The sequence below is a fragment of the Myotis brandtii genome, unplaced genomic scaffold, assembly GCF_000412655.1.
Source record: "Myotis brandtii unplaced genomic scaffold, ASM41265v1 scaffold127, whole genome shotgun sequence".
Taxonomy (NCBI): domain Eukaryota; kingdom Metazoa; phylum Chordata; class Mammalia; order Chiroptera; family Vespertilionidae; genus Myotis; species Myotis brandtii.
Genome location: NW_005354464.1, coordinates 2,727,613 through 2,751,064, shown reverse-complemented (window position 1 = coordinate 2,751,064; position 23,452 = coordinate 2,727,613). Strand labels below are relative to the sequence as shown.

At 41.7% G+C, this 23,452-nt stretch overlaps 1 protein-coding gene across 1 annotated transcript in view; it reads left to right on the top strand.

Moving 5' to 3' along the window:
• Positions 1 to 23,336, top strand: part of MCCC1 (methylcrotonoyl-CoA carboxylase 1 (alpha)) — a 56,843-nt gene extending 33,507 nt beyond the window's left edge. Inside the window, exons 11-19 of the mRNA XM_005859503.2 lie at positions 1,937 to 2,120; positions 4,184 to 4,293; positions 6,437 to 6,653; positions 9,305 to 9,391; positions 15,166 to 15,215; positions 18,816 to 18,953; positions 20,138 to 20,245; positions 22,188 to 22,259; positions 22,983 to 23,336. Of these exons, the coding sequence (XP_005859565.2) occupies positions 1,937 to 2,120; positions 4,184 to 4,293; positions 6,437 to 6,653; positions 9,305 to 9,391; positions 15,166 to 15,215; positions 18,816 to 18,953; positions 20,138 to 20,245; positions 22,188 to 22,259; positions 22,983 to 23,081 (1,065 nt within the window). The 3' untranslated portion in view covers positions 23,082 to 23,336. The remainder of the gene's footprint in view (positions 1 to 1,936; positions 2,121 to 4,183; positions 4,294 to 6,436; positions 6,654 to 9,304; positions 9,392 to 15,165; positions 15,216 to 18,815; positions 18,954 to 20,137; positions 20,246 to 22,187; positions 22,260 to 22,982) is intronic.
• The last annotated feature ends 116 nt before the right edge of the window (positions 23,337 to 23,452 follow it).

The following is a 23,452-nucleotide window of genomic DNA, read 5'->3' as shown; positions in this document are numbered from 1 at the left end:
TCCATAGTGGCTGCACCAGTCTGCATTCCCACCAGCAGTGCACAAGTGTTCCCTTTTCTCCACATCCTCTCCAGCACTTGTCGTTTGTTGATTTGTTGATGATAGCCATTCTGACAGGTGTGAGATGGTACCTCATTATTGTTTTGATTTGCATTTCTCGGATGATTAGTGACTTCAAGCATGTTTTCATATGTCTCTTGGCTTTCTGAATGTCCTCTTTTGAAAAGTGTCTATTTAGGTCCTTTGCCCATTTTTTGATTGGATTGTTTATCTTTCTTTTGTTAAGTTGTATGAGTTCCCTGTAAATGTTGGAGATTAAACCCTTATCGGTGATAACATTGGCCAATATGTTCTCCCATGCAGTGGGCTTTCTTGTTGTTTTGTTGATGGTTTCTTTTGCTGTGCATCAGCCTTCTTTTTTAAAAAAGTTTTTTAAGTCATATGATGAATAGTCAATCTCTGTGGGATTCTTGGTTCTTTATATACAGTATAACCTGAATCTAAATTGTTTTTTTCATATTATGATGCTAAAGTCTTGATTATTTTGATAATTTTGGTTTTTTTGGAACTTCTGTGGACAATATGCTGCTTTTTCAATTTCCTTGGGGTTGATTGGTGGTTTTAATTGAGCCAAGAGACTCTTCTGGGCCTCTATAGCCTTGGGAGCTAATGAAAACCAGGCGCATCAGGCTAGTTGGTGTTCGTGGGTATCAGGAGAAGTGCAGTTGGTTTAGAAACTTCTGGAAAGACTGCTTATGTTTCCACAATTCAAGGAAAAGGAAGATTTTTTTTCTGAAGCAATAACCCAAAAGAGTCTAGATTCTTGAAATCACCGAGGATAAAAGGTTCCTAGGGAATATGGCTGCAGAGTCTGTGGTTTGAAACACCATGCCATAAAGACATTCACTTCTGTCCGCTTTCCTTTTATTCCTAACTGCTGTGGTTCCTGATTTTCCTTATTTACATATTTAAAGAGATGGCACCTGCTTCTGTTTTATGCTTATCTGTTTAGTTCAATGTGATACTAAGTTACTTAGAGATTTTTCCCTGTAGCTTTTGCTTTCTCAGGTTGTCATTTTCTCATCTTGGAGGAAAACTTAAAGGGAAAGCATGGCAGCAAGTCTTCCAATAGCCTTTTTCTGTTTATAATCCAGTGCTATGCAATGTACATAAACATAAACATAATAAAATAATTGAAAAACCATGATGTTCCCCTTTCTGTTTTGCTTTATCACTCACTTGCTGATTAAAATTACAAAGATGTCTAATGTTACACTTTACCTATAGCTGTGAACACCAACAGATAATTTACTATTTTTTTAAAAAAAGATTGATTTTGTAACTGAATGCTAATGTTTTAGATGATAACTGAGAGCATGGTGCCAGAAAGAAATCTTAGTTTTAATTATATAGAAAATAACACTGATTTTATATTTATAATTTAGTCAGCAGTTTGCTTGCATTTTCTATTTAAAAACTCTAGAAGTCCATTGTAATTAATACTTTATTTTCAAGCTGCCTCTGTTTTGTTTTGTTTTTTAATTTTTATTGGATTCAGAGAGGGAGAAGGAGAGAGAGGTAGAAACATCAATGATGCGAGAGAATCATTGATAGGCTGCCTCCTGCACGCCCCCTATTGAGGATTGAGCCCACAACCCAGGCATGTGCCCTAACCGGGAATCGAACTGTGACCTCCTGGTTCATAGGTTGATGCTCAACCACTGAGCCATGCCAGCTGGGCAAGCTGCATCTGTTTTTTAAATATCTTCTTTCTGCCCAATACTCGAGGCAGTGGATAAAATAATAATTTTTATGTGGCTTCATTGTGAAGTCCAAATGTACATTTTCCATAAAAAAGGCAAGACCATCAACTTGCTAGTCTCATAGCTGCTTTAAGGTGGATTTTTATAAGAAGTACATACTCTCCTGTCACCAGGTTGCAGCAGGAGAGAAGATTCCTTTGAGCCAGGAAGAAATAACTCTCCGGGGCCACGCGTTTGAAGCTAGAATATACGCAGAAGACCCTCACAATAACTTCATGCCGGGGGCCGGACCACTGGTGCATCTCGCCACCCCTCCCGCGGACCTTTCCACTAGGATTGAAACTGGGGTACGGCAAGGTAAGCGGAAATAAAACAGAAAGTCTTTTTAACTTTTAGTGCATTCTTATTTTTGGATGGGGGTCTTTTCCTTGTGTCTTGTGGGAATGTCTAGTATGTTTTAAAATAAAGGATTTAATTGATTTCGCAGCAATTTTTTTTTCCTTCTGTAATAGTTATTTTTAAGGAATGACTAGTAGTTTAATCAATAGGCTCTTTTTTCAAATGCAGCAGTACTTGATCAAACTTAAGCAATAAGTATTTTGTGTGTGTTGTTTTATATTTTTTTACTTTGCCTGGTTCCAAACATGATTTAAGGTGACTGATATTCGCTATGCCTAAGGCACTCTGCCTTCAAGTCAAGCTGGAGAATTAATATGAAAACTTAGTGCAAGCTAAACAATAATAAAAGAAGTTAAAAGTAAAAACTAACAGCACAAGAGCTATCACAGTTCAGCGTTGATCAGTAACGATGGTCACAGCTAACAGCCATTTAGCACTTACGTGCAGGTGCTGTTCTAGGTGACTTTTCGTACAGGCTCCTTTAACCTGGAGCACTGTCCTATGAGTAGGTGTTCTCACCCCCATTTTCTAGATGACGAAACCAGGACACGGAGAAGTTACGTGACTTGCCCAGGATCACCCTTGCAGCCATGACTCAGACCCAGGCAGTCTGGCTCCAGAGTCTGTGCTCTAAGCCACCACCGTCTGTTGCCACCTTAACTTCATTTGCAGAGCAGTGATAGCAGTTCTAGGACTAAGAGCTAATGTGAGACACTTTTAAAAGAGGAAATCTAGCGTGGATTTGAGTAGGCATATGTAACACATTAAAGAAAAGTGAATTTGAAGAACTGTAAGAAAATATGTGGCTGGGAAAATGGTGTAGGATGGTAAGTAGTTGGAGATGTGCCTGGAGACAGACATAGGTTGAGAGCAAATCGTATGGGTCTTGAAAGCCAAAATGAGGAATTGGGGCTTCTTGATGATACATTGGCAACACGTTGATAGCTCTTGCCTAAGCCACAGCAAGATTTGGTAGTCAGTACATTTTTAACTTCACAGCAGAACATCTTGGAAAGAAAAGAGGGGCCTTGCAATAGAAAAGAAAAAACCTGTAGGGCCAGCAAAGCTTGCAGTGTAACTTAATAAGAGGGCTCAAAGGGTAAGAGATGTAATTCTGAGACGTGCTCCCAGGGTCACATCGTGACACTGGGAGGGATAACCTAGTCCAGGAAGCTTCTCCCAGGACTCCCCTTCTGTGTCCCGTGCATCCCTCAGACCTGGCCCTTATCATATTATCTATGGTAACCTATTCCTTGCCTATTTTCCCATCAGGCTGTAAGATTCTTAAGGGAGGGACCGTCTTCTATGGTATATTTGCAGCACCTTGCTCAAGTCTAGGCCTACAAGGTGTTCACTATGTGTTGGTGGGCGAGTGGGGGGTGGGGTGGATGGATGGATAAGGGAGTGTAATCCAACCCCTTGGTTTTGCATCTGGAGACCCTGGGTTTTAGAGGCATCAAGTGACCTGTCAAAATCACAAGGGTCTAGAACAGTAGTCTGTAATATACCACAGCCTTTTGCCTTGACCTAGTTTCTAACCAGTGATTGAGATTCGTATGATGACTGCTATTTGTTTATCAGCTCTGCCAGGTACAGCATTTGGCACTTTATTGTCAGTCCTCCCAGCAACCACAGGACAGAGGAATGGTTACCCTCATTTGTCTGATGAGGGAAACGGTGGAGGGAAGGGAATGCTGAGGGCAGAGCAATTGAGATATGAGAGGTAGAGGGAGTTTGTTCTGACTTTCAAGAAGAAGATAGGATGGGGAAACCGGCCTGGGTGTCATTGGGTCATGGTTTTGAACGGACAGGATGGCCACACCCTCCTTGGACGTTTGATAAGTTTTTAAACCCCGTGAGCTTCAGTTCCTCGTGAATAAAATGGTGGGGGCCATATCTGTCATGAGGTCTGTGAGGATTGGGTGTGAAATGTACATAAAGCCACAGCAGAACGTCTTGCTGTCACATTGTATCCCTTTGGTTTTGACTTTGAGAGGTTGTTGCGGTTTTTTCAATTCCAGGGGACGAAGTGTCAGTGCATTATGACCCCATGATTGCGAAGCTGGTTGTGTGGGCTGCAGATCGCCAGGCGGCCTTGACCAAGCTGAGGTACAGCCTTCGTCAGTACCACGTGAGTGACGGGGCCGTGTTGGTGACCCTCATGCTCTCTGTATCTCCACAGCCAAGCAGGTCTGTCAGGAGTGGTCAGCCTTTGTCCTTGTCAACTTATTTCCACCAGCCGCCCATATCTCACGATCAGATTCATTTTATGTGGGAGAATTCCCATGGGCTTGAGGACTTCTTGATTCCAGCTGGAAACGAAAGCTTGCAGGACTGAAACTATTAGGGTCCGTGTTATACTTCAGGGAAATCGATAGGAAATTCCTCTTGATCCTGTAGGTAAGGCCAGCTCCACACGTGTGTGAGCGAACGTGATAACCACTACACCACGGGAGCGTGGTTGCTATACAAGTGTGGCCTACAGTTGGTATTATTTTCTCCAAAGGAAAATAATGATGTTCAGTTTTATCCATTTCATCGTTTGTTGCTGTTTTGTAGCACATTAATTTTCTTGGTGCAGTAAGTCCTGTACCAGCTGATTTAGCTTCACGGAAGGATTGCTCTTTAACCCATGATATTCTAATTATTATATGTCATTAAAAACCTCTGATCTCTGTGGCTCCAACCACACTGACCTCCTTGCCATTCTTTAGACACACACAGCATTGTGCCATGTGTTCCTGTTTTCTCTCCAGAATGTTCTTCCCACACTTGATCACAGGGCTCCCTCCCACCACCCTCAGGCACTACTCACCTCCTCAGAGTCATGTCAAGGCTGTCACATTTAAAATAAGATTCTTTACCCAGCTGGTGTGGCTCATCGACACATGAACCAGGAGGTCACAGTTTGATTCCCGGTCAGGGCACATGGCCTGGTTGTGGGCTTGATCCCCAGTAGGGGACATGTAGGGGGTAAACAGGAGGCAGATGATCAATGATTCTCTCCCATCATTGATGTTTCTATCTCCCTCTCCCTCTCCCTTCTTCTCTCTAAAATCAATAAAATACATAATAATAAAAGCGTAATATGCTAATTAGACCAGACGTCCTTCCGGACCTTCCGGACGAAGCCGGGGCTGCAAGGGAAGCCCGGGTCCCAGGTGCCTGCTGGTGGCCAGAGGGAAGCCCAGGTCCCGGGTGCCAGAGGGAAGCTGGTGCCGGCAGCTGGGGGAAGGAAGGCCTACTCTTGCACGAACTTCGTGCATCGGGCCTGTAGTAAAAAATAAAATAAAATAGAACCCTTTGCTGTTCTCTGTCCCCTTAGACAGCCTTATTTTTCTTCACATCACCTGACATTATATTAGAATTTTTTTTATAGATATTGTTTATTATCTTTTCCTAGAATGTAGGCTCTGTGAGGCAAGGACTTTGTGTGTTTTGTTCTTCACTGTGTCCACCGTATCTTTTTTTTTAAAATATATTTTATTGATTTTTTACAGAGAGGAAGGGAGAGGGATAGAGAGTTAGAAACATCGATGAGAGAGAAACCTTGATCAGCTGCCTCCTGCACACCCACTACTGGGGATGTGCCCGCAACCAAGGTACATGCCCTTGACCGGAATCGAATCTGGGACCTTTCAGTCTGCAGGCCGACACTCTATCCACTGAGCCAAACCAGTTAGGGCGTGTCCCTAGTATCTTGATGAGGATCTGGCACCTAAAAGGTGCTCAGTATATGGCGAATGAATGAATGAACGAACAAACAAATGAACAAACTCGAGGCCCAGATAGCTGGCTTTACCCTTGATTCCGTTTACTGGGTTATGTTTTATACCTTTTTATTTTTATATCGGTATGTAAAATTTGGATTTTAGTGTTAGAACCTCTTTTGAGGTAATTTCACCCAATCCCCTCCCCAGTGTGTAATCGTGCCTTCTGCTGTGGGAGTGTTCTGAGTGGCAGGTCTTCAAAGACTTGCCAATAAATTTCATTTAAGTTTCTTAACATTTATCACTTTCTTAATCCAAGTCAATTAAATGTCTTTCCACACTACCTGCACTAACACCATTTCCTGTGGCCTCTTTATCATAGTAGATGTAGCTTTAAGTGTTAAGTCCAGAATATAGTGATGGAGAAGTGGGGTTTTTATTGTTTGCCTGAGAATTGCCGATAGTAGAAGATACTCAGCAAAAGGAGCAGAAGCCATACAAATGCTTTTCTGAATATGTTGTTTTCCCCACTCCTTGGGGACGTGGGCTTTATTCTCTTTCTAGATTGTCGGACTACACACCAACATTGACTTCCTCCTCAGGCTGGCTGGCCACCCGGAGTTCAAAGCTGGGAACGTGCACACTGACTTCATCCCTCAGCACCGGGAAGAACTGCTGCCCAGTCGGAAGGCCACAGCCAAAGAGTTTTTATGCCAGGCAGCTCTGGGCCTCATCCTCAAGGAGAAAGCCATGTCAGATGCTTTCCAAATTCAGACACAAGGTATGGAATGCATTTCTGTTTCCCCTGCTTGTCAAGATTTTATGAATAACTAGAGGCCCAGTGCACAGGCAGGGTCCCTAGCGGCTGCCAGCTGCCTGCCACCGGCTGGGGCTTTCCTTCGTTCCGCACCGCCCCCTGGTGGTCAGCACATGTCATAGCAAGCGATTGAACTCCCAGTTGGTCAAACTCCCAAGGGGACACTTTGCATATTAGGCTTTTATATATATGGACTAGAGGCCCAGTGCACGAAATTCGTGCATTCAGGGGGCGGGCGGTCCCTCAGCCCGGCCTATGCCCTCTTGCAATCAGGGAGCCCTCGGGAGATGTCCGACTGCTGTGGAGGCGGGAGAGGCTCTCACCACTACCACTGCACTCACCAGCCATGAGCCTGGCTTCTGGCTGAGCGGCGCTCCCCCTGTGGGAGAGCACTGACCACCAGGGGTCAGATGCTGTTTTGAGCATCTGCCCCCTGGTGGTCAGTGCGCATCATAGCAACCCGTCGTTTTGCTGTTGGGCCGAAACCAGCTCTCCGACATCCCCCGAGGGGTCCCAGATTGCAAGAGAATGCAGGCCAGGCTGAGGGACCTCATTGGTGCACAATCTGGGCTGGGGAGGGATGTGGGAGGTTGGCCAGCTGGGGAGGAACCACAGGAGGGCTCCAGGGTGTGTCCGGCCTGTCTCGCTCAGTCCTGATCAGCCGGACCCCAGCAGCAAGCTAACCCACCGGTCGGAACGTCTGCCGCCTGGTAGTCAGTGCATGTCATAGTGACTGGTCAACTGTCTGCCCCCTGGTGGTCAGTGCACGTCATAGTGAGCAGTTGAGCAGCCTTAGCATATCATTAGCATATTACGCTTTGATTGGTTGAACGGCCAACTGGACGACCAGACACTTAGCATATTAGGCTTTTATTATATAGGATTATTGACCATACCTTTTTTTCTTTATGCCACTCTTACCTCCCTTTCTTCTCTCAGTGATTGACACCATCCTCTGCTAATGTGGCTTTTAGTCCGAAGAGAGCTCTTCACATATTCTGGATACATTCCATAAACACTTCTAACCCTTTAGATATATCTTAACTAATCACCTAACAACGTAGAGATGGATCTCTTTTCAACCAAACACCAGTGCTTGCTGCAGCCTATGCCAATCCCTTCCAACTTCTTTTATCCACCACTCCCTGTGGCCTGCTTTGTTGTAGCCTCTGTACCTGCAGCAACTTCCCGGGTCCCGGAGGCACTCGGATTCCACTGGGTTACCCTGATTTATGGTTATTTTCTCCGCTCTTTTTTTATTCTGTGATCAAATTTCTGACTAACTGGAGACCTAGTTACTCCATCATGTCATAGAGTCGGAGCTTGGGAAAGACAGGCAGAGGTTCGTCCTGACTGGCTGCCTCAGCATCCCACTAAGTCAGTGTCCAACTTCCTAACACCCCGGAAGCTGGAAATTCATGATGAAAATTCACTAGCTTATTATAGTTTCAGTCAGTTCTCCTTTAAACAGTTCTTCCCTCTAAATTGAGCAAAACCTGAGCTCTCCCAAACTTGCTCAATAATATTTATTTACGCTAACTGACTTTTGGAGTAATAGGGGAAAAAATGGAATTCATTATCTATTCACTATTATTAGGATTATTATATTACTAGAGGCCCAGTGCATGACATTCAGGGGGTGTCCCTCAGGCCAGCCTGCGCCCTCTCGCAGTCCAGGACCCCTCAGGGGATGTGCAACTGCCGGCTTAGGCCCGCTCTCTGCATGACATCTCCCGAGGGGTCCTTAGTGCTGCTGTGGAGGCAGGAAAGGCTCCTGCCACCACTGCTGCCAGCTGTGAGCCTGGCTTCTGACTGAGCAGCACTGCCCCTGTGTGTCTGCCCCCTGGTGGTCAGTGTACATCATAGCGACTGGTCGTTCCACTGTTCGGCCGATTTGCATATTAGGTTTTATTATATAGGATTATAGGATCCTATTTTTAGAATAATTAATTTTTAGATTCATTCAAGAAAGTTATATTGAAAGCTTAAAACACATAATTACATCTTTAGGAGATTTGTGCTCTCTCCTCATTTTGTCCTGTTACATTAAATGAAATGCATCTAAGTGTGCTCCATATGGCATTCCTAAGCCTGCTTGTTCTTAGCCTTTTTAGAATGGAGTGTCTTCTTACTCTCACCTCTTTTTAAAATTTATAACCAGCACAGATAGGAACTTCAGAGTAAATTGCTTCAATTTAGTCATGCTGTAGCTTCTGGATATTGTCCAGCAGAGGCTGTACACTCAAACCCCTCTAGGTGGACCAGTAACAGGAGAATAAGAGAGGCCAGGTGAAAGGGAAATGGCGAGAGGTAGAGATTTGGGTGCCCTGGAATGCAGTAGACCCATCAAAAGGGATGGCCACCGTGCAGCTCATGCCACCAACGGATGAGAGTTTAGGCTGCACATAGTCTCACTTTTTAAGAGAAGCTGGGAGTTTTCATATGCAACCTCCTGAGATGTAAATTGAAATATCTCATTTAAATTTAAAGCAACGAGAAGAACAAAGAAAACACATACAAGCTGTCAGTATAGGAACTGTGTTCCTGTTTTCTTTTGTAAGGTATAAATTTAGTAGGCTTGATGTTCGTAAATTTGCTGTTGAATTTTCTTTCAGATCAATATTCTCCTTTTGCATCCAGCAGTGGAAGAAGACTGAATATTTCTTACACCAGAAACATGACTCTTAGGGATGGTGAAAACAGTAAGTAACGTTTTATTAGAAGGGAAATGTGCTTTATAGAAATAGATCACATTTACCTGGGGAAAAATGGATTCAGCTCAGCCACAGTCACTCAATTATATATTTTTCAAAGATCCCTGGCCTAAACATTGTGAGGAAGTATGCCAAAATGATAGAATTGATTTGCTCTGGGTGGTAGAGTTGATTTTTTTTTCTTCATTACACTTTTTCTGTATTTTGTAAATATTCTAAAAATATGTTATAAAACATACATAGCAAAATGACTAAAGTAAAATTTGCCAACATTTTAGTGAGGTTACCACTGGGTGGTGGGATTTGAGGCGGTCTTTTCCCCCCCATGCTTCTTTGTACTTTCTTTGCTTTATATTTCTTCAGTGAGAATGCAGTACTTTTATATTTTATTTTTTTTACCCTTCTTTTCCCTCCCAAGAATGTATTACTTTTTTTTTTTTAATCCTCAATGGATTTTTTTTTTAAATCACTCCATTGATTTTTAAAGAGAGTGGAAGGGATGGAGGAAGGAGGGACAGAAAGAGGGAGATGGGGAGAGAGAGAGAGCGAGCAATTGGTTGCCTCCCACACATGCCCGACCAGGACTGAGGCCAGGGATCGAACCTGCAACAGAGGCACATGCCTTTGGTTCGCAGGCCGATGCTCTAACCAGTGAACACCCAACCAGGGTGAGAATGTATTCCTTTAAATAAGAAAAACAATATCCAAAACTCTAAACAAGAAAGATTACCCACTACTCAGGCAGTATCTAAGGTGGAAGTGGGTTAATAAAGAAATGTAATTTATTATTAAGTGCCTTATCACCTGTAAATTTTATCTTCACAATTTAATAAGGGGGAGTCACTGTTATAGCCACGTATGGCTGATGAAACGATGGCATGGAAGGTACAATAACTTATTCAAGACTAGTAAGTGGCAGAGCCAATGTTTGACACCTAATCTTTCTGACCCTGATTCCTATGCTATTTCCACCACTTTTCCAGTGGCAAATTGATTTTTTAAAAATATTTTTATTGATTAAGATATTACATATGTGTCCTTATCCCCACGTTACCCCCTATACGGCAAATTGATTTTTGATTGCACACTAATTTGAGTAGGTTCAGGGTGGGAGCTGATTTATTGTAACTGAAGTTAGGAGAGGCTGACACAAAATTTGGGCTGGAACAGTGTACCAGAGGGACCAGAATCATGTAATAGCTGGTGGCTATATGCCTTCTGCTGCAATACAGTTTGCATGGGAAGCCAGAGGGGTGCAGTCAGAGCAGGAAGGACTGGGTAACCTTGAAGGTGAGGTATCCTTGACCTGTGACAACTCCATTATAAAACGTGCCTATCAGGTAGAACAGAATCTTCCTGCCAGCTCATCACAGCACCCTCCTCTCTACCCCAGTTCTATGTAGACATCCACTCACTTCTTAACAAATTCCTTGTTGACACAGTTGATTGGGTTACAGCTCTTTAGATATCTTTTCATCCTGAGCCTAGATGGTCATTACCTTAAGTGCACGGAGTGCTTGGAAAGGAAGTTTGCAAACATCCCTTGTAGAGTAGCATTCTGCAAATGGTTAAGCTATCCGTTTTATGCGGGTGTATTTATTTATTCATTTCATCCTAAAAAACAGCCTCCCAAATGAGAAAGTATCTTACACTAGGCTGAATATGCTGAATACAGTATCAGCAGCAATAAAATTCAAGTGGCCTCTTCAATCTAAATTAAACAGAAAAATAGCCTGTGTGATTATAATTCAGATGAGCCAACTGTGTTATTTGGCATGGATCTTCACTGAGGCACCGAGCAGTGTTTTGAATTATATTGCATTTCTTGGATTTTTATTTTTATTTTTAAAAATAAATATAATTGAAGAGCCAACATAATTGCTGTTCACTACTTCCTTTTGGCAGTATTTTTCAACAATAACCCAGGTCCGCATGTCACAGTTTTCAGAAATGTTATGCTAATCCGCAGTGACTGTGGTTGAATGAGAGTGCACCAAACAAGAAGCCCAAGGGCCCAGAAGCATTTATGAATATAAAGTAGAACCAGCTCTTAATGGTCTCAGTGAGAATGGCCAAGTATTTCAAATAATCAAGACTTGAAAGATATTCTCACTTTGTTGCTACTGGCCTTGTTTCACAGAACCCTGCCCTGCCCTCAATAATAATAAGAATAATAGCTGAGACTTACTGTTTGGTGTATGTGAGCTATTGTGTTAAGCACCTTCCATGAATTATTTCTTTTGCATTTTCAGAACAGGCCAATGAAATTGGTGTTATTATTAGTGTCGACTTTATAAAACCTTTGCAAAAGGCTTAGAGAGAATGATAAGTTCCTTAAAATCACACCAAAAGGAATTGGTAGAGCCAGAATTTGAACGCAGACTTCAAGGTGCATGTGCTTACCTAACACTGCATCATGTTAAACTTTCATACCTTATTAAATACATAAGAGATGTTTAAGATTCTCTTGTGGGCGGTCAAGAGATATCTAGGGGAGAGGGGAACAGGTTGAGTTACCCTACTATACATAAAAGAATTTAGACTTTTTCTGGCGATGTCTTTACTGTGATTCTATTGGCATTCATGTTATTAAAAGACTTCATATTTTATAAATTGAAAGAAAACTGATCTGGGATAATGAGATGCATTTTCTCTTTTTTTTTAACTAGAATAATAATTGTGTTTAAGTATGTAAGGACACATTAAAGACAAAATGATAAATGAGAATACTGGCAGGATTTAAGATAAAAATGTATATAAGGGTGAACTGGAAAGCTTGTATTATGGTTAAGAGAACATTAAAGTACATATTCGTTCACTTATTCAGTAGCTCTGACTGAGTACTTAATATTTACTCGGAAAAGGGCATAAACCAATAGAGGGCCATGATCTTTGCCCTCGAGAAGCTCACAGAGTAGTTGGAGGCAGATTTTCATGGGAAAATGTGTAATATACTCTGCAAATACAGGTTTTATGGGATCTTCAAAGAGAGGGTCTGCATCCTGACTGAGGAAGTCAGGGAAGGCTTTGCAGAAAAGGTAATGATAGATTCAATACATTAAGAATGAGTAGAGATGAGCCTGCTAAATAATGAGGAGGAAAATCCTTGGGGCAGAAGTCACAGCTTCTGGAAAGAGTGTGGAATGTTGGGAAATCAAGAACGGCTGCTAAATGGGAAGCAGAGTATTCCTGGGGAGAGTGGTGGTTGATGAGACCGGGGGGACGGGTAGGGGCCGAGACTACGGAGCTTTATGTGATATGGCAGCATTTTGATTTAATCCCGGGGAGAACAGTGCAGGCAAGGTAATAAGCAAATCCAGTACTCAAGTCAAAATGATCTTTCTGATGGCAGAATGAATAGGAAGGCTTTGAAGATGTGATTTTTTATTTTATTTTATTTTTGCAGCTGTAACAGATTGCCACAAACTTAATGGTTTAAAATGACACAAATTTACAGTTTGGGAGGTCAGGGGCCCTAAAATCAAAGCGCTGGCAGGCCTGTGCTCCATCTGGAGGCTCAAAGAGAGAATCGGTTCCTTTTCCAGTTTCTAGAGGCGGCTTGCATTAGTTTACTCGGGGCCCCTCTGTCTTCCTGTCGTCAAAGCTGGCAGTGTGACAGCTTCCTAGCATCTTCAAATATCTCCCCTCCCCTCCCCTCTCTTTCCTCCCCTCCCTTCCCCCGACCCCTGCATTTTCTCTTAAAAAGAGTTAAAGTTATTGACAAGATACAGGATAGAGAAGTTTATACGTTCAGGACAAAGTTTATGAAACAATAAATATTCTGAACAATGTGAAGAAGAGATAAAAGATGTCTTTGCTCCTATGTTTTTCTCTTAAAGAATTTGCCACTTGGCAAAGGAGAAGGGTGTGTTGGGAAGCAGGATGGAGTAGTGGTAATGATGCGGCCCTGGAGGTAGACCGTATGGGTTTGAATCTGGCTCGCTTGTTTTCTGTGACCCTTGGGCAAGTCACGTGCTCTGTAAGCATCCACTGTCCTCCGCCGCCGTAACTGGGCATGGCAGCGGCAGTCACTTCCTTGTGGTGTTGTACATACTAAATGAAACAACATGTGTAAAGCACTTAGCTCATTGAATGGCATGTAGCAAGCAGTCAACAAACATCAGCTGTCATCATCACCATTATTATTTTAAACTATTCCCTTGCTCCTGTTAAAAGAACAAAGTAGGTCTGTATGTCACATGTTAACTACAATAAAGTTGGTTGCAGAACAACATGTATAGCAATGTCCTATTTTTATAAAAGAAAAATACAAACCTGCATGTGTATTCTGAAAGGCCCGAAAGCATTCACACGTTCCAGCGTTTAATAGGACTGACACCTGGGCAATCGGGAGGACTTTTAGGCCTCGTGAACATTTTTATTTTTGCAGTTTTTTAAAACAATTGATAAAGAGAAAAACCACTCTATCATACCCTGCTGAGGGGAGAATCCGTATGGTGTTTATATGTAGACGTCTAAATGTACAGAGGAGAGAGGATTCATCCCCCCAGACAGGCTCTTCCCCAGTGAGCACAATGTGGAGGAGGGGTGGGGGTCAGTGGGAGGGGCCTGGGCAAAGGGCACAGAGAGGAGAAGGATAGAGGCACCTGGAGAATGTTAATTGGCCCATTTTCCCATTTGGTCGGACACAGGGCTGTGTGGAAGAATGGCGGGAAATATGACAGCGTTTGGTGCTCTCAATACAAAGCCAAGTGTTTTTACTGTGGTGGGGACATGCTAGGAATCAGCTGGGAGGGTTGGGACAGGGAGCAGGAAGTCCTGGCAGGTCCTCCTCAGGTCAGCCAGGCCTGAGGCCGCTGTCCGAGTCAGGGGCAGGCGCAAGAAATGGGTGGTCCAGGCATCCAAGGGAAGACTTTGGCAGTGCTGTGGTGGCGGTTGGAAGTAGAAAGCAAAGGAGAAGGTAAGAATGGCAGGTTTTAAACCAGGATGGCAAGGGGAATAACATTGCCAGTTATGGCGCTCACAGGGCAGGAGGGAAAGCAGGCGGAGGTGGGAGAGGATTTGTTGGACACACTATGTTCATTTTAAAGTACGGATGGAACATTTAGCTGGACATGACTTAGAGTTCTGCAGAAAGACTGGGAACAGATAGGAGCTGGCAGCATCAACATGATGGTTGAAGTGTCAGGACTAGATGGAATGACTTTGGTCTTCATTCTCTAGCCCACAAAAGTTTCAATTTCCATCTCCCTACATAGTCTTTAACCAATTCTATAGTCACATAATAATGAATATATTGTATATCATATTTGTATAGTCTGTTACAGTTTATATTTTCACACTGATGTCATCATTGTTACATCTCATCCATTTAATGGGTCAAATGGATTAGAAAACCAAGACTCGGAGATTTTAAGTGACTTAGTCAAGATCACAGAGGTGATCGTGCCACATAGGTGGCAGATTTGGATCTTAAACCAGAATTTCTTTTTCCCAATTAATTACAGTTTTTACTATAACAATGCAGCCTTTCTTATAGTGAAAAAAAATATCTAAATAGCCTACAGTCCTAAAAAGCTAAAACTCCATTTCTAAAAAGGAAAAGTTTGAAATTCACCTTTTTTTGAAACCTGCCTAAGTTGTATTTTTGTTGTTGTTTTTTAATCTTTATTGCCAGGGAGTTAACAGATGTTGCTATCCCTAACAGCTAGCTATCTTTATGTTGAAAGTCAGATTCTTGGAATCTCAGTTACTGAATAAATGAAGGTCTTCTAATTTTGTTTAATTTTTATCCTCTGAAGATGTAGCCATCGCTGTAACATACAACCAGGATGGGTCATATAGCATGCAGGTAAGCCTTACTGGTTTTGTTCTACATCTGATCTCTCTCATCCTAAGAATGGTCTTTTTATGCTCTCCGGTTTCTCTTAAGCCACTGACTGTTATGTCTATACTAAGGGAATGTCATGTGCTTTTATTTCAGACCAATTTGAGGAAACTACCCCCTATACATTTTCTGACTGTGTACTCAGTTTGGCTGTGATTCAAAAGTTGGCAAAATATAATAGCTTTGAATCAGACACTGAAGTGTGTGGACATATTTATATCTAAAGCAGCAGTTCTCAAACTTTTTGGTCTCAGGACCCCTGTACATTCTTAAAAATCACTGAAACTCCCTACAGAGCTTTGTTTGTATTTGTTACATCTATTAATTTTTACTGTACAGAAAATTAAACTGAGAACATTTTAAATTATTTTGATGTATATTTTTAAATATAAGTAACAAAATTTACCATTTTAACCATTTTAAGTGTACAGTTCAGTGGCATTGCATTCACATTGTTGTATGGCCGTCACCACCATCCATCCTTAGAACCATTCTCCTCGTGCAAAACTCAAACGCTATACCCATTAAACAAGCGCACCATGCTCCTCCTCCCCCAGCCCCTGGCAACTCCATGCTGCTTTGTGTGTCTATGAATTTGGCTGCTGGGTGACTCATATAAGCGAAACCACTCAGCATTTGTCCTCTTGTGACTGGCTTACTTCACTTAGCATAATGTCTTGAAGGGTCTCCCATGTTGTATCATGTGTCCAAATTTCCTTCCTTTTTAAGGCTGACTAATATTTTATTGACTGTATATACCACACTTTTTTTATTCATTCATCTATTGATGGGTACTTGGGTTGCTTCCGCCTTTAGGCTATTGTGAATAATGCTACTATGAACATAGGGGTACAGATATCTCTTTGAGACTGTTTTCAATTTTCTTGGGCATATACCCAGAAGTAGAAATGCTGGATCATAAATATGGTAGTCCTATCTTTTTGTTTTTTTCTGAACTACCATACTGATTTCCATAGCGGCTGCACCATTTAACGTTCCCACCAACAGTGCACAAGGGTTCCAGTTTCTCCACATTCTTGCCAGCTTTTTTTTCTTCTTTTTATAAAGCCATCCTAATGGGTGTAAAGTAGTATTTCATTATGGTTTTGATTTGCATTTATCTGATGGCTGATGATGTCGAGCATCTTTTCATGTGCTAATTGGCCATTTGTCTGTCTTTTTTGGAGAAATGTCTGTTCAAGTCCTTTGCCCATTTTTTAAAAATCAGATTGGTTTTTTTTTATTGTTGAGTTGTAGGATAAATTGAGACAAGTTTAGAACCTAAGATAACACAAGCACACATTTCATTGCCACAGAGTGATAACATTATCGCATGCTTTGCATCTCTAAAAATTCCGCTGTATACTTATGAGAGAATGTGGGTTAAAAAGGCAAATTACACTAGTATTATTATGAAATAGTTTGATTTCATGGACCCCCTGAAAGAACCCCAAGTGATCCACAGGTCATTCTTTGAGAATCTTAAGTCAAAATTTTTATACTAGCCCTCAAGTAAAAGAAGTCCATTACACTGGCAAAATGAAATGCTGAAGGAGTTAAACAACAATGTGAGAACTCAAGCAAATTCCCATAGTAAGGTACAAATTCAGAGAATTGAATAAATCATCCTATATAATAAAAGCCTAATATGCTAAGTGTCCGGTCATCCTGTCAGCCATTCAACCAATCAAAGTGTGATATACTAATGATATGCTAAGGTCACTCAATCGCTCGTTATGACGTGCACTGACCACCAGGGGGCATACGCTCTGACCGGTAGGTTAACTTGCTGTTGGGATCCGGCTGATTGGGACTGAGCGAGATGATGGGCCAGACACACCTTGGAGCCCTCCCACAGTCCCTCCCTGGCTGACCAACCTCCCACATCCCTTCCCAGCCCCGTGCACTGGTGGGGTCCCTTGGCCTGGCCTTTACCTTCTCACAATCCTGGACCCCTCAGGGGATGTTGGAGAGCCAGTTTTGGCCCGATCCTGCAGGCCAGGCTGAGGGACCCCACTGGTGCACAAATTCGTGCACCAGGCTCTAGTTTTAATATGACCTAAGAGGTTTCAAATCCTGCAAAATGGGTTTATTAATGATAAGCTTTAGACTGCCCAACATTTGGAGAGACACAGTGGTTTTCTTTCTATCTGTCAGAAAAATTATGGGAAGTCTACCTCCCTTAATTATAAGAGTTGTAATTCATATTGGTACGTTTTTTTTTCCTTTTTTCTCTTTTAAATTTTTCAATTACATTTGACATACAGTATCATATGAGTTTTAGGTATATAACAAAGTGATTAGACTTTTAGATAACTTACAAAGTGATCACCCTGATAAGCCTAGTGCCCATCTGGCACCATACAGCATTATTATAATATTATGTTATTGACTGTATTCCCTGTGCTGTACTTTACCCCCCTGTGACTCTTCATTCCCTTTTTAAAATAACTTCGGTTTCCTAAAGGTATCTGGGGAGTCTCTGTGCCATTCAATATCCCAAAATTGAGAATTTTTCAAGTATTTTAAATATTATATAATACATTTTATATAATACTGGTCTGGGGACCCCTTTTTGTCCCTTGACAAATGGTAAATTGGCAGATTTGTTCTAATCTGCTCATGGAACTACATTCACAAATTTACAATGTGCTATTGTAAATCTTTAAACAAAACTGTTCCCAATCTAACCGTTATGTCCTGAGAATTTTGCCAAGTTTCAAATGGCCGTTTGAGTGGGTTACAACGCATATTTAATTTAGGATAGATGAAAGCAGTGTATAAATACTGCAGTATAACCTATTTCACCTTAGCCTACATAATATATTTGAAAAGAGTAGCTGCGGGATTTTGACACTAACATCAGGGGAATTGAGATGAAAAATAAAGAGAGAGATTTAAATGGGTTTTCTGTATGTAAGGGGAATTTTGTTTGAGTATATATGAGAGAAAACATTCTTTAAAACAGAATGGTTTCATGTCCTTTTGCCAGCTGCCTTGAAAGATTAAGTGTAAAATCTGTTCTTTGGAACTCTCTCTCTTAGAGAAAATTGTGATCAGTATCCAGCTAACTTATCTTCTTAAATCGTAACTGAAACCCATAAATAGGATCTACATGCTGGTGAGATAAAAGAAATACCATCTAATTATGTGGTTCTGGCTTTTTTCACTACTGACTTTGGCACAGTAAAACTAAACTTGACTTTGGAAACTCAGAAATGAATGCAAACATGTAATATATACATATATATATATCCAACAAAATTTTAATAATTTTGTTTGATTTATACTTCTATTTCACATGTATTGCTATTCTTGCATGAACCTTTATCTGTGGCATTGTGAGTGCTATGAATATGTCATGTAACTATGCTTTCCTTTCATTATCTTACTACATTTCTACCTAGAGCATTTCATTTATGAATCTTAAGGGGAAAGTTTCTACATGACTTTAAAAAAAAACACACATTTTACCTGTTACCTTTTGAAACTAATTCTGATTTTATTAATTATGTAGTGTTGTTCATTTACTTTAAGGATCTTCTCTGTTTCTTCTTTTTTCAGATTGGAGATAAAACTTTCCAAGTCCTTGGTGATCTTCATAGTGAGGGAGACTGTACTTACTTGAAATGTTCTATAAATGGAGTTTCTAGTAAAACTAAGTTAATTATCCTGGAAAACACAATTTACCTATTTTCTGTGGTAAGGTCTCTTCTTTGTAATAACTCTGTTGGTGTTTGGGAGAAAATTGCTTGACCAGAGACGGGGGGATTAGAAAGACCCACTTCCTTCAATCTCTTCTGTGTTTCCCTCTCCGCTCTATTTCTTTGCCATATTCCGGCTTTCTCTTCTTCTTTTGCTCACACAGATTCTCATTGATAGACACATACTCATTTTCTTCCTTTAATTCTGAAACATGTCCTTACACCCTTCTTATCAAAATATCTCCCTGCTCAGTGGGCCTGTTCTCTCAGGGATTTGATACCTTAACCCTTTCCCCAACTGCCATCCTCCTGATACTTGAAACCCTGGGGATCTGGGAGGAGGTGGCCATTGGGAGAGGAGCTGGACCAGATGTTCCCTGTGGGCAAGGTGGTCAGTAGGAAGGGAGTGGGGTGAGGGGTGTTCTCTTGGCAGATGATTGAGGCAGGCTTTGCATGGATTTGGCTAGGAGTTTATCAAGAGACCTTAGGGTTCCGCATGGGTTATCAACTATACTGTGGTCTCTTCAGAGTCTTCTCACATGTGGGAACCATCTCACAGATCACAGTCCTTAGTGAGGAGGTGCCTTTAGTGATGAAGTAACGTATATGGAGTCGAGGATGATCTCACTTTGCCAGGCATTCCTTCCCGTAGTCAGTATGCTGTGACCCTATGATGGAAGGGGCAGGATGGTGAGTGGCGAAGAGCTGACGTTCTGGAATATGAAGCTGCTTTCATTCAAATTCAAACCACTGAGCAGCTGTGTGACTTTGGTCTTCAGTTCCCTCATCTATAAACAGGAATAATAACAATACCTACCTCATAAGGTTATTGTGACAATTATATAAATATAATTATTAAGAACAGTTCCTCCCTCAGACTAAGCACTTGATGGCAGAGATGTTACTAAAAATAGCTTCCAGACAGTGGCTGTCTTTTACCAACAGTGATATATCTTAATCCCTTGCATCCCCTCTGAGGCTTGTATACCATTACCCCTGCGTAATGGGAACCAAAACCAAGGAGTTTAGTAATTTTCTCAAGGTCACAAAGCTGGATTAGAACCCTGGTGTTAAAGATGACTAACATTTAACAGATAGCCTGAAAATAATCACGTCAGGTATATTAGTAAAATTACAGGAACAAGATATTGATTTCATTTCTGGTTTGTTTCCTGTTTATAGGAAGGAACTGTTCAGTTTGACATTCCAGTCCCCAAATACTTGTCCTCAGTGAGCTCAGAAGGAACTCAGGGAGGAGCCATAGCGCCCATGACTGGAACCATTGAGAAGGTAACCATGCGAACGTGTGCAGAATAATGCCCAATAAGGCCCAATAGACGTCTTTGCTGAACTATGCCATATATGTTCTTTTTCTCCTCTCTAAATGTCACTCATTGGAAAGCATTCATTTCAAGAAATCAAGGGACTCTATGATAGATTCAAGTTCTATATTACAGTCTTCAGTGAAAATACCAATTTACCTAATGTACAATAAACACTGTTAACAAAAATTTTGAAAATGGGAATTTCCATAAATGTACAAATAATTTAAATTGCCTTGTTATGATTAAAATAAGAGTATTCACCAAGCATTATTCAAAAGGGCTGTCTTTTTTAAACATGTTTTCATTGACTTTTTTTTTTAAGAGAGAGAGAGGAAAGGAGAGGGAGAGAGAGAAACATCAACTAGAGAGAGAAACATCAATCAGCTGCCTCCTGCATGCCCCCTACTGGGGATCAAGCCCACAAACCAGGCATGTGACCTGCCTACAAATCTAAGTGGTGGCCTTGATGCTCAACCAACTGAGCCACACTGGCCAGGGCAAAAGGACTGTTTTGTACTGTTAAATTTAACAACAATTTATCATAAATAGTGACATTTTCTCTAATGTACATAACTGCATCAGTGTTAAAATGTGGAGAACTGGTATTGGTGGAGAACAATGTGGTTTGGTGTTGAGTGCAGTATGTATCCAGAGTTGAGATCCATACTGATATACCCTCAAGTGGTAATAGGTCAGAAGTCTCCTTTTAAATACTTGAATGTAGTAGCATCCCCTCAAATTCATTTAAGTCTTAAAAATCAACTGTGTCTTCTTGGTACCACTCCAAAAAAAGAATAAAAAACTATTTAAGTAGTTTGAGTGATTTCACCAAACGTCCCCCTGGAAATGTTTGCCTGAGAGGCAGTGTGAGCTGGAGACTCCGGTCTGCCTTTAACTCATTCACTCTCAGTCCCCACTGGCCTCCCAGGACGTGGGCATTGCTGCACAGGGTGCAGAACAGGGTGCAGAACAGGGTCTTACATGTAAAGATGCATGTTTTCCCCAAAACTGGGCCCTAAACCCAGACCATTGATTTCCTCTGACACGAAGGCCTCACCCAGCATTGCAGATTTGGGGGGCTTTCAAGGCTCTTTCTCATTTTTCATAGTTTTGGTTCTATACCTTGACTGTAGAGCCTAAGTTTACTGTGTTTCCAAACATCCTTGATAACTCTTTTAACAAAAACACACACAAACAGACCATATGGGCTACAGGAGTTCATTTATACATGTAAAAAGGAAAATAGAGATATTTTTCTGGGGTTGCCAATAAGTATAATTTTTTCACCTGAAGATAGTCTATACATTTACTGCACTGGGCCAGAAGACCTGAAACACTATGTCCTAGACAACCTAAAAACTAGACAAACAGAGGCAAGGCCTCCTACTCTGACTATGGTGAAGACATTCAAGTATAGTAGTTCTCCCCAGTTGGTGGTATGTATGTATGTATGTATGTATGTATGTATGTGGTACGTATGTATGTATGTATGTATGTATTTACTTATTTATTACATCACCATTTATCTCTTCTATACCCCCTTCCACCTCCACCCACCCTCCCTCCCTCCACAATCACCACACTGCTGTCCATGTACATGGGTGGTGTGTCTTGTCTGTACACCCATGGAAAATACAAAAGGGTCTCAAGATATATGAGACATATTACTCTGCTTCAAGGAAAACTAGATGGCTTGGGGGTGGGAATGGGGAACCAAGTAGGGCCTCCTGCTGACAACAGTGCCAGCGATGCCAGGCTGCCCTGTAGGTCTCCGATGGTGCCTTTGTCTTTGGCAGACAGGACAACCGCAGACTCATGCGTCCACTGTGTTCATTTGTGTATCAGCTCTGTGGACCACAGAGGACCTCTGTGTTTCCAAGGATTAACTTGTCCCTCTGGACCTCTAGGTGTTCGTAAAAGCTGGAGACAAGGTCAAAGCTGGAGATTCTCTAATGGTCATGATCGCCATGAAGATGGAGGTAAGTACGAGCAATCGTGAGGTCAGTTGCCAGGTAAACTGTGGGCGGTTAGCAGACCTAGTTGTTCTTTTCCCTTATTTAGTAAGTTAAGGCCATTTTACATATTAAGAGCCATGGGCTGATAAAGCATTAACTGCAGAAAAAAACAAACATTCTTCTCATTTTAATTTTGTGAAAAATTTGATTCTGAAATTAATGAAATTATTAATATCTTAGATTCAGGCAGTAACCCAACTGAGTATTAGCTATGGGTGTTTTCCAGGGCCAAACCTAGGGTGCCAGCGCTCAGTGTCAAAGTGAAAACCTCAGTCACATTCAATTAGCTCTTTAGGTTTTCACGTGGTTGGAAATTAAAGGCCAGTGGTCCTCAGACCTGGCCACACTTTGTAAGCCACACGTGGGAGCTTTTCAAAACGACTTCCCTGCACCCGTTAAACTGGGATCTCCCAGAAAGGGGCCCAAAGCTTTTTAAAAGCTTTCCAGGTGCAATTCTACTGTGAAGGTGGGGAGCTTCCTAGTCGGTGCCCTTGAGTGGGCTGCAGGTGTGTCAGCCCACTGGCACACCATGCACATGTTATTTTCTCTGTTCTGTGACATGAACAAGGTTGGGAAACACTGATAGACAACAAAACATCAAAGCAGTTGGCTTCGTTTTTCACTCTGACTTCGGTACGTGCTCGGTCCTCATTAGTGTGACAACCGGCCGTGTCTTTGTCCCTGCAGCACACCATAAAGGCTCCGAAGGACGGCACCATCAAGAGAGTGCTCTTCAAAGAAGGCGCTCAGGCCAACAGACAAGCTCCTCTCGTCGAGTTTGAGTGAGAGGAATCCGACGGAAGGGAAGCAGAATACACTCCCATCAAAGAGATGGCCGGCGAAACATTATCTTAAGTACAGTATCTCTACACCAAAAAGAGCAAGTGCCTTCCTGCTTTTCTCGGGGTTTTATTAAATGATTCTATGATTATGTTAAAGCCCTTTCGTATTTGAGAATCATACACTTGGATCACAAATAATAAATTATCTTAAAATATTTCATACTAATAAAATTGAATTACACTTTTTTATTGGAAGCTACTATGGCTTGCTTCTGCCTCAAATTTTATACCATGTGGTCTCTTTTAGGAAGACGGGTGCAACTTTATCAGAAGAGAATGAGTGGAAGAGAAAAGGTCATTTAACTCAGTGGGTTA